The sequence below is a fragment of the Pelobates fuscus genome, chromosome 5 (genome assembly GCF_036172605.1).
Source record: "Pelobates fuscus isolate aPelFus1 chromosome 5, aPelFus1.pri, whole genome shotgun sequence".
Classification (NCBI taxonomy): Eukaryota; Metazoa; Chordata; class Amphibia; order Anura; family Pelobatidae; genus Pelobates; species Pelobates fuscus.
Genome location: NC_086321.1, coordinates 160,122,036 through 160,134,121, shown reverse-complemented (window position 1 = coordinate 160,134,121; position 12,086 = coordinate 160,122,036). Strand labels below are relative to the sequence as shown.

At 40.9% G+C, this 12,086-nt stretch overlaps 1 protein-coding gene across 1 annotated transcript in view; it reads right to left on the bottom strand.

Moving 5' to 3' along the window:
• The window catches only part of TTC28 (tetratricopeptide repeat domain 28), a 521,381-nt gene that overhangs the window by 133,115 nt on the left and 376,180 nt on the right, over nt 1-12,086 (bottom strand). Inside the window, exons 11-12 of the mRNA XM_063454614.1 lie at nt 10,042-10,260; nt 8,210-8,375 (exon numbers count right to left, since the gene is read on the bottom strand). Coding sequence (XP_063310684.1) covers nt 8,210-8,375; nt 10,042-10,260 — 385 coding nt within the window. The remainder of the gene's footprint in view (nt 1-8,209; nt 8,376-10,041; nt 10,261-12,086) is intronic.

Sequence of the window (12,086 nt, the reverse complement as noted above, 5' to 3'; positions counted from 1 at the left end):
TTAATCTTATATTGTATATATTGCTCACACGTTTCCCTTTCTTCATTCTGTACCCCATCGCAAATGCCTTAATAAAAGAAAGATTGACAAAACAAATCATATTTCCAGTCAACGAAATAGGACATTGCCAGAATTATTCACTAAAGTGAGAATTCAAAGTGAATTTCAAATTTAAAGGGACACTATAGTCACCAGAACATCTCTAGCTTAATGTAGTGTTTCTGTCTCCACATTCTGCAAGGAGGCGCAGAATATTCCCCATAAAGATGCATTTATTCAATGCATCTCTATGAGGAGATGCTGATTGGCGTAGTGTGGCATTTTGTCATGCATGCGTAATAGCCTCCCAATGTTTCCTTATGGGAAAGTATTTCATTGGCTGAGATCATAGAGTTTGATGATCTCAGCCATGGAGGTGGAACCAGGAGTGGAGGCAGACCGGTGTGGCTTGGGAGGAAAAGCAAAGGGAGTCAGGGACCAAATTAGTGGGTTAAACACTATAGTGTCAGCAATAGATGTTTTTGTTTCTGACACTACAGTGTTTGTTTAATGCCAAAGAATCCATATCTGACCGATATTTTTTTCAATTTCGGCTACTTGGTTTCTAAATGTCTCCATAAAGTCATATTTTATATTATATGATTTGTGAATCTGTTAGATTATGTTTTAAGTCAGTGTTAAAGCGACACTATAGTCACCTGAACAACTTTAGCTTAATGAAGCAGTTTTGGTGTATAGAACATGCCCCTGCAGCCTCACTGCTCAATCCTCTGCCATTTAGGAGTTAAATCCCTTTGTTTATGAACCCTAGTCACACCTCCCTGCATGTGACTTGCACAGCCTTCCATAAACACTTCCTGTAAAGAGAGCCCTATTTAGGCTTTCTTTATTGCAAGTTCTGTTTAATTAAGATTTTCTTATCCCCTGCTATGTTAATAGCTTGCTTTTTTCATGCAGGCTCTATCAATCATAGCCAGGGGAGGTGTGGCTAGGGCTGCATAAACAGAAAATAAGTGATTTAACTCCTAAATGACAGTGAACTGAGCAGTGAAATTGCAGGGGAATGAACTATACACTAACACTGCTTTATTTAGCTAAAGTAATTTAGGTGACTATAGAGTTCCTTTAAGGATAATGGTTAGTGCTAGCGTTATGTAGGGGTTAACGGTTAATGTAAGGTAGTTTCTGAGTTAATGGTTACATTTAAAGTAGTGTTGGTTTTGATAGTGTATTGTAGGGGTAATCATTAAGGAATAGCATAGTATTGGGGGTTAATATTTAGTGATAGAGTAGTGCAATAATTAATGGAAGGACCTTACTTATAGGGTATATCTGGGGCATACATGTCCCTGTGCTGCCAAAGGTTAGTCCATTGTCTTATTAACTATGATGATTAAGTCAATGATAAAGTAATGCTGTATGAATTAACTTAATGAGCTGTCATTCCATTCTTAGGGGTTTGCTTACTAAACAGCGACTTGAAAACCCAAAATGAAAAATGTAGTCCATAATCATGTATTTAGTGTAATTGGAGCTGTTTTGCCCAAAATGTGCAAATTGTTTTTTAATTTCCTATTTAGGCAGTAAGCCCTATTGCTACTAATATTGCATAGATTGCTGGGGTTTTGTACCTGACATATATGTAGCAGCCTTTATTATAGGATATAACCTAGAATGACTCTTAATAATGGTTTATGGCATCTTTTCTTTCTTGGCCTGTAAGACATGATTCTCTGCAGTTAAAATGTAAATTGAGGCTACCTAGGAGTTGTCCCTAGACAAAACTCAAGGCTTGTCAGTAGTATGCAGGCTTCTGTACATATTTTGCTTTTCAGAATAATGAGCCCATGCTTGATGGGACATAACTCAGACCGAAAGAAAATATATGTAAAATTGTTGAGACAGTTAGCAGGCTGCAATCCAGGGGAAACGTGATGTTGCCTACAGTGCAAGTAAAGGTGGAGAGATGGTGTCATTAAAAATAATAGGGGTAGTTTGCAAAGTGCTTTTGTAAGATATCTCTTTCCTATCCATGTGGATATCACTTTTCTTGATAAAAATCCCCCGGAGGAGTGTCTCACACAGAAGATGTACTGGCTGTCAAGGCCGAACAGCAAATTATGCACTTTTTACTGTCTTTCACTGCATGCTGTCTGTTTGCCAAAAATATTTTGTTTCTGTTTACATTTTAAAAGGCCCTCTCCCTCATTCTGTATTGATGCTGGTGACTTGCACAGGTCATACAGTATTCAGGAGGTATCAAGTGCTGAAAATAACCCTACTAGAACAATTTAATGGAAGATGAAACTTTTCCCTGATGAGCAAGCACTTTGGGTCGTGATGAGCCAGCAATCTGGGTCTTTTCAAGCATTAGGTGAATGGCAGGCTGAGCCCTCTGTATGCCCTATCTGGTCTATTGTATACATGTCAAACAAATCTTTTATTCAACTCTATCACTGGTTGGGAGGGCTGTCTATTTTTTAACTATGGCTGTCTGATATGAAAGCACATTAGGTCCATTGTGTTGCTACGATCATCCACTAGAAGTGCAGTGCCTGGCGTACTTCTGATTAAATGTCTCACTTACTATAAAAAAAAAAATCCATGAAAAACGTTATCAGTTGTCTTTAAAACAATTTCATCCTGTCCAACTTAAAGGACCACTGAAGTCAGCCAGACCATTGGATTTCCACAACCGGCTCAGTATATTTTTCACTAGTAGCATGGCAAATCGAAATAATACTGTACAATTTGCGTTGCAATTTTCCAATGCCAGATGTCTCTACATGAGTTCAGGACTGGTGCTACACAAAATAAGAAGACTCCTGTCCACTTCATACTCATGAGGCTGTAGCCAAGACCTTGACAGCAAGGAAGATGCCTGGTAGAGAGAAACAGCAGCAGTGCATTGTCTCAATGCTAGAAAAGTATTCTGCATGCAAGAGGGAAGCTTCAAGGCAAAGATAATTGAGGGAGAAGGGCACAAATTGTGATTGGGAGGGATAGACACAAGTGGGAATGGGGAAGAAATACAAGTGATGAATTGGGGGAGAAGAGGCACAAGTGTGCACAACTGGGGGGAGAGGCATACATGGGGAATTAGGGAATGGAAGAAGCATACATGGGAAAAGGCACAGTTGTGACATTGGTGGGAGAGACAGAAGTGAGGAATTAGAGAAGGGGTGCACGAGTGGGGAAATAGAGGTGAGGGGCAACATGTGGAGCATTAGAAAGGGAGGAAGCACAATTTCATCAAGGAGGTGCCCAGGGCCTACTTTTACCTCAGATTGCTGTCAGATTGCTGTCAGTTTGCCCTTGAAAAATAGAGTAGATGGTCTATTTAACTTTGCAAAACCACATCTTGCAGCATGTCCCTTTTCTGTCTTCTCCTGCTGCAGCTGGGTCTTTTCCTGGAACCACCAGCCCCTGGAATTGAGTGGTTTTGCTTGTATAGCACAGACACCTCTTTAGTTAAGGTGCTACATGTATCATAACACATGCTTCCTGAAATTAAGCCATCTTCCACAAAAAGGCTAGCAAACCCATGTTTTTACTCTTCTCTTTCAGACATGTTCTAACATTAAGAGTTAACATTAAAAAAAAAAAAAAACTCTAATGCCTTCTCAATGACTAATGGGTGCAATCCTGAACCCATTACTAGACTTGCACATACTTCCCTTGAGAAAGGTACCTGGGGTGCCAAATGTTGGGGGTTCTTTGCATAGGCGTGCGCACGGGGTGTGCCGGGTGTGCCTGGGCACACCCTAATCCCCATGGCACGCACTATGTATAGTTTATTTGAGCAGGAACGCTGTTCCTGCAGGCACTCAGTGCCCCCCAAATGCCCCCTTCCGGACCCATGTTCCCCCTGTCAAGGAGGGGGGGCAAGAGGTGATCGACCCCCCCCGTCGGGTGCCTGTCTTCATCTCAGCCGCGGCGAGGGAGCTGTGTGTTCTGTCTGCTTCCTCTCGCCGCGCGCCGTTTGCTGATGCCGGAGCCGGAATATGATGTCATATTCCGGCTCCCAGCTACAGCAGACAGCCCGCGCGGTGAGAGGAAGCAGACAGCACACACAGCTCCCTCGCCGCGGCTGAGATGAAGACAGGCACCCGACCCACTGGACCCCAGGGACAAGTCCACGCCAGCACTCCAGGTAGGGAGGCTGGGTGGACATTTTTTTATTAAAAGAAAAATAATTTGTATGTGTGTGTCTGTAAGTGTGCCTGTGAATGTATGTGTGTGTGTCTGTAAGTGTGTCTGTCTGTCTGAGTGTGTGTGTGTCTGTGAATGTATGTGTGTGTCTGTAAGTGTGTCTGTCTGTCTGAGTGTGTATGTCTGTAAGTGTCTGTCTGTCTGAGTGTGTGTGTGTGTGTGTGTGTCTGTAAGTGTGTCTGTCTGTCTGAGTGTGTATGTGTCTGTGAATGTATGTGTGTGTGTCTGTAAGTGTGTCTGTCTGTCTGAGTGTGTATGTGTCTGTGAATGTATGTGTGTGTGTCTGTCTGAGTGTGTGTGTCTGTGAGTGTATGTGTGTGTGTCTGTACGGCAACACTCAGATCTTGCGAGAGTTAACTCTAGCTCCGCAGGCTAGAGTTCACTCTCCACTGGACCACAAGGGATGGCGCATGGCAGCAAGGATCCCCCCTCCCTACATAAGGTAGGGAGGGGGGATATTTACTAATCTGCCCCCACCTCCACAATCCCTCCAAACATACAGCCCACACACACACAGCACCTAGACACATACAGCACGCTCACACACACAGTACACTAACCGCACCCTCACAAACACACACAGCACCTTTACAAACACACAACACCCTCACACACAGCACACTAACAGCACCCTCAGAAACACACACACACAAACAGCACCCTCACAAATACACGACACCCACACACATCACACAAACAGCACCCTCACACACACAGCACCCTCACACAGCACAGTAACAGGACCCTAACAAACACACAAACACCCTCACACACAGCACACTACCAGCACCCTCACACACAAACAGCACCCACACAAACACCCTCACCCACATAGCACACTACCAGCACCCTCACACACATCACACTAACAGCACCCTCACACACACACTAACAGCACCCTCACGCCACCCTCACACAGCACACTAGCAGCACACACACACACACACAGCCATGTATGTGTATATGTATATATATATATATATATATATATATACACACATGCGGCGTGTGTTTGTGCTTTAGGGTGCACACCCTAATGCAATAGGCTGCGCACGCCTATGGTTCTTTGTGATTTGTGTGAGGTTCTGGTAGCTGTGTTGCTACAGGTTTACTTTGCAAGCCTTACCATGTTTGTTTGTCCTTTTATATGTTTGCTATATATTATTATATGTGATATATTATTATCAAAAAAGTTATATTTATAGTAGTTTTCTTTGTGGTGTGAATCCTATGTTTAGATTTTTTGTTTGTTTTTGATAGTCTGTGGAGTATCTATTTAGGATTGCACCTGTGCTCTGACATATTGGATACTGCATACCTCTTCTATGAGTATTAATTGTGTCAATACTGAACCCAAACATCTCTCTAGACCAGGGGTTCCCAACCTATCCTCAAGTACCCCCTAGCAGTCCAGGAGTTATTGATTATCCTGTTGTGTCTAAATAGTTTTTTTCCTCTAAAATCACCTTAGACACAACTGGGTAATCCCTAAATCCTGGACTGTTAGGGGGTACTTGACGACTGGGTTGGGAACCCCTGATCTAGACTAATAACAACATTAAATCCTGTCAGGTGCAAGCTGCTCATTAGTGGTTTTATCAGAAAATCTATGTGATGCTGTGCATCTAATAACCAAGAGTGTAAAGGAGTGCATATTTAGATTTTGAATTGTTTTTCTCACTGGACAACAATTTGCATTTACTGTTTCTGTAATACAAAATCTGCGGATAAGATGAGCCTGACATTGAAGTTTCTGGAAGACCCCACATCACTCTGGTGATAAAACAGTATTATCTACGCCCCAAACACTTCACAGAAAGTACGGACTAATAGTGTGACTGAGTTTCTGCCAGCACTAATTTTCTCAATTGCAAATAGCATTGCCGCACTCTCAGAATAATGATACAGTCATGTGAATCTAATGGCTCATTTTGCTAAAGACGTAAGAGTTGCTAATGGTAATTGCGATAGCAAATGGACTGCAACATAGCTCACTGCTTAACCCCTTCCACTTCCAACCACAATTGTTTTTAGCTGCTGGCATAGACAATTCAATGGGTACAAAAACACTTCAGGCAATAGTGAAATATGTCAGAAACCAAATTAACATTTAAGACCATTTTTCCTACAGTTCTACCTAAAATAAAGTCTATTACGGTAGTGCAATTAACATTACAGCTGGGTGATGCTAAGGCACGTCTAGGTCATTGTTAAACTACAGAACAGTCTCTTATGCTATTTGGAAGTTTGGAAACAACAGATACGTGATAGCCAAGACGCTGATTAGCTGATTATCATCTGACTATTTCATACTGATGGACACTCATTGATATTTTTCATACTGATGGACACTCAATTGATATTTCGTAAATTGAAGAATATATACCTGTTAATCTGTGTAAAGTTACCTGATAGGTAACAGATAACATAGTCTTTAAGCATTGTATACCATGACTGCTCCCTGCAGTGGTTATGGTGCCAGAAGATCCCTGATGCTGTCCTCCAGCAGCAAGTCAGTTTGTGAACAGTTTGACCATGCCTGCAAACTGTCTTGATTTCGGTGGGACAGTCCTGATTATCGGGTCCTGTCCTGGCGTACCAACTTAGTTCCCTTATATATCACTTTTGGAGACACCAGGGAACTGTCCCCAGCAAGCATAGTGTGAGCGCATCAGTAGATGTGCTTGTGCTATGTTCAGTCCACTGGGACCCTGCAGGGAGCACTGAAACAGTTTGCCCTGCAGGTTCTGCCCTCAGTGGGCCAGCCTGTGGGATAGGCAGGCAGCCTGTCAGAGCCAGTGATGCAATCACATCACTGGCCTGCAACCTTTACCCCCTCCCACCGGTGTCCCAATTTGTGCACTGCCAGTGTAGGGAGCTATGGTTTCACACTTACCTGGCTCCCCTTAGTCTCCCCAGGTCCTTCCTTTCTTATCAATACAGCCAAAATGTAAGGCCTCATTCCATTTTAGTTATTCCAAATGTGTGTGTGCTGAGAGCTAACACACTAGGATGAATAAAAAGTTGCACAAACATATGGTGCCTGGGAGTGCCCAGTTAAGTGTGAAACTATTCACAGATTTGCATCCTTGTTGGGGACAGGAGATATTTATAGTGCCTCTTTAAGCGATAAATACACATTTTAGCATTGAGATAAATTATAAAATGTATTGCCTTAACTATTATCTTACTTTTTACCCTTTCCCAAGTGCTGTTGTTACTGTCATGGTCTGGGGTTTGTAAGTTTTACACTTATGCAACTCCCTCCAGCAGTTCCCTTTTCTATCATTTGTGATTGGCTCTGCTTGGGAATGCCTGCCCATTAAGGGTACACTGCCTGTTCTGATGCCAACAACATTCATTGACAATGCTACTGTATCTTAGCAGAGTGACTAGTATATTTCTCTAGCAAAAACCAAGACATGGAATAAGGACAATCGCCTGTAGGATGGCTTCCCTTTCATGCATTAGATTTACACCTGTATACTACTGATGGTAGAAGAGAGATGCCTTTTATATATATATATTTATATATATATATATATACACACACAGATTACTGAAAAAGCTGTACACTTACCACCAATTCTGCTAGCAAGGTAAAGGAATGAAAATGTGTATTTTTTTTTATTTCAAATTAAGTTGTGTGTGCCATGACACGAACACTTTAAAGCCCAGTAATGATCTATGTAGTTAAAACAATCTGGTCTTTATAGATCTTGTGATTTCAAGGAATGTATAACTCATTAAGTGACAGCAGGGTTCTGTCAAGGTGCTAATACTAAAAAGATAGGACGTTCCATGTTGCCACAAGGTCTGCACAAACCAGAATACCATGGCAACCAAAAAAAATCTTTATTGGGTGTTATAGGGTTAAATCACAAATTAAACCACTAATAAACAGAAACAAGCATGTGTTAACAAAGCTGTCAAGTAAAAATATAAACCACAATAATGCAACAACTTGTTAGTATGAGTAATGTTGAATGTAAAGTACCTAGTGTAATAAGACTCCACTCCAAGATTCTCTCGGACATTTGCTATGTACTGCTCTATTACCGAGTTATTGGCGCTGTGGAAACCCATACTTCCACATTCATTAAACTCACTGGCATTTTCCATTAATGTGTCTCCCAAATAACATTCATGAAATTTTAATATTCCTGCAAAAGAAGGGAGAAAAAGAATCATTTGAAATGTTAGATTGCTTCCCAAAGTATAATAGCTCTTGAAGTATGCTTGCTTTATGAGTTTGTGACAATAAAAATGGCTCATACTGCATGACAGAGATCCAGTCTCCAATTTATCCGAAATTAAATTGGAATTTTGACTCAAACTAGCTTACAGTAATGATATTATTACAAGATGTCCTGCCTGAGTAGTACAAAGCATTCATCAGTAATAACTATAAAGCATGCAGATTCAGTAATAGAACAAATTACTTAGCCGTGATGTATTCATTTAACAATATTATTAATTTATGTACAGATGGTCATAAAAGTTATCATTAAAATGCCACTAAATGCCTTTTAAAGGGACTCTGTCATCCACAAAACATGCTCTGCCATCCAAAAAGAGAGATGGCATGATTTACCCTCTTAGGGATATATATATATTTACAAAATAAAACTCGACTTGTACATTTACTGATGAACCTTAAATCAAATATATAGATACAAATTTCCCATAATGGCATATTCCAAGCAACCTACAAACACGTTCCCCTTGTATGAGGAAGTCCTTCTCCCTGTCTCTACAAACAAGTGTCATATAAGTGTAAAAAATGATATTATTATAACCCTACCACCCAAATCCAAATGTATAAGAGGGGCATTCATGTTCCTCCTGCCCATGCAATTATTTGTACGTGTACCTACAAGGTGGGCACTTGTTGTGAAAGCTCCGACCTTCTCTTTAATAGATTTCTAGCTTAATGTACAGGATAGGACATATAGGAGTAATACCCAATAAACGATTAAACTGAGAGGAGAGGGGGGAAAAAAGATAGTCATTGTAGACGAGAATTGGCATAGCTGAATTTAAATATAACTGTATTATTATTTATCAGCGAGCATATTGACAACTGTTTGTTTTAAGCATGAACTGAGGCGGTAACTAAATATTGGTTGTACAGTAGTTTCATTCTTGCAATTTCATGGACAAACTGCCGCTAGTGATGGACTTCATATTCTACAGATCCTGCTAGGCAGTGGTTTAGTGAGATATTCTCGGGTAATGGGATAACCAAGGGTGGTTGAAAGTTTCATAATTGCAGAATTCATAGCAACTGCTGCAAATAGCTTTTTCTTATTTTATTTAAGGCGTATTTTATAATGCATCAGATATAAAGCACTGAAGGATGGAAGTAATCTCTAGTCCCGAGTGTCCGTTCTAAATTACTTTACAGAAGAAAAAAATAGGAAACTCTGTATTCTTACAATGGCCTTACTACATATTTTCTAATGCATCAAATAAAGCACTGACGTATGGGAGTCAAATTTAGTCTGGATTGTTCCATTTGGAAAATGAAAAATACAGTATTTTTGTCTATGAGTATAAAATGTCATATGCATTTAAAATATAGATGCCATTTTATCCCCACGCTTCAGATGGGAGAAGGTTGTTCTGTCAACAGTTGCTTCTTTCTGTCACTAGTGAGCTTTTTGTGTAACCAGATATTTTATCTTAACTATAGACGTTTATCTGTATTTTTTGTCTTAAGGTGTTTTGTAAAACTGAAACAATCAATGTTAAATGCGGATTGAATGGGGTTAGAGTAGACAAATAAATTACTTGTCAATAACATTTATTAATGGAATATATAGTTACCTGAACCAGGAGCAAGAAGCCAGCTGTAAAGATAACCAGCAGCTAATGAGTAATATAGCACCAGGCCTCTTTGACTATTTATTGTCTCCAATATTTGATCAATAGTCACAGGTGAATATGGATCAGATTCCTGCTGACCGGTTTGACGTTCTACTAGGAGATCAGCAAATGCCCTCGTTCTCCCTCTTTCTGCCACTGCTAGAGCCTCATCATGATGACCTTAAATACCAATCGGAAAACAAATTGCAGAAATCGTGAGTAACAAGGCAGGTTAAATAATAAAAAGTCTTCAGATGATAAGAAAAGGAAAAAATTGAGCTGAGCATACAGTGCTACAGGGAAACTGTAATGTATTCATGTGTGAAAATGATCTATTATGACTCTCAATAATACAGGAAGTTTGATGCAAAAAAGGAAGAGAAGACACATTTATCAGATTTTGGCAATTGTTGTGAAGCACCGGTTAAACAACTGAATGTCTAGAACGTGTGAAGATATCTGAAGCTGACCTCAAATTGTCTTCCAGGAGATTCGTGTGCCAAAAATGCAAATAAACACCTGGTTCGCACTACCCGTCTGTGGCTGCTCAAATTGTTCAAATGAAAGACGAGTGGATGAAAGAGCGAAGAGAGAAAGATGGTAGAACACGTATCATGTGACTGCAGAATTACTGAGATGTGTCTTAAAAAGCAATTTATGTCAAGAGCTGGCACAAGCAAAGGGACCTTTAGTATTATGGTTTTTTTTTTTTTTTTTTTGTAAATATGATTTTTATTATTTTCAAATAATTTTTCTGCATATGTTAAGTTGCTTGTCGAGACTCGCAGGTCTCCATGAAAATTTTCAATAGGTAGTATCATCGGTTGCATACATTCACAATATATCAAGGGCACATGCGCCTCTGTGTAGTAGGGACTCGCAGGGCCCTTTATGAAATACATATAAACTTTTACAACATTTGGTTCACTTTAGAACTTTAGAATGCGTATGCTCCGGATTCTCAACCCTGATTTGTCTCAGTTTCTTAAATCGGTTAACGCATTTGCCCTCATTAGTCGGTGTATCTCCTGTCCTATGTGTTATGTCTGTGTGTGTGTGTGTGTGTGTATCTGTGTTGTTTGGCCCTCACCTGAAATGTTGCGTGTGGCGGTTCCTGAGACTGCCGGTGTCCAAGCTCCCTCCGTTCCGAGGCCCTGTTTTTTGGTATTCGTTTCTTACGTGTTTCGTTTCTCTTCCTAGGTAGGAGTTATGTGTCTCCTATTCTCTGCTCTAGCAGAGGTCTGATTTACCTGTCGTGTGTGTGTCCTATCCCCTCCTTACAGTGTGTCCCATCTGTCTGGAGGACGTCCCAGGTTTAATCCGTTCTTTGGTAGTATGTGTGGGGTCATTATGTATATAGGTTCTCACCCTTCTATCTAGGTGGGGGTCGGGGTCCCAGTCTCAGCATTTTGGAGTAGTGGTGGGGTATCCCTGTGTTGGGGATTCTTTCCCTCCCGCGGTCAGTATTCGTACGGCCCTTGCACGTTAAGAGTCTGGTAGAGATATAATCATCTCTTGGAAACCTGGCGTGGTAGAATTTAGTATCCAGTGTGTCCATGTATTGAGGTATTTTTGGAAGGTGTCATTTGCTGTGTTATGGAGTTCCTCAAGGGATCTGAGTACCTCCATTTGTGTGAACCATATCTTGAGGGGAGGAGTGACTGGTTGCTTCCAGAATTGAGGTATCAGTGCCTTAGCTACATTTAGAATGCGGATAGTGAGCGATCTTTTGTATGCGTTCTTAGCGATCTGTGTGTGATGTAGCAGCATCGCTGCCGGGGTGAAAGGAGGCGGGTCGTCTGTGTGTTGGCAAATGATTTGGTGTATGGTTTTCCAGTAAGAAGTAATCTTTTTGCATTCCCACCATATATGTAGGAGAGTGCCCTGTTCCTTTTCGCATCTCCAGCATAGTGGGGATTGTGTCGGGATTCGTGTGTGTAGTGTTGCGGGAGTGTAGTACCAGTGGGTCAATAGCTTGTACGCCGTTTCCTGTGTTTTGCTATAGC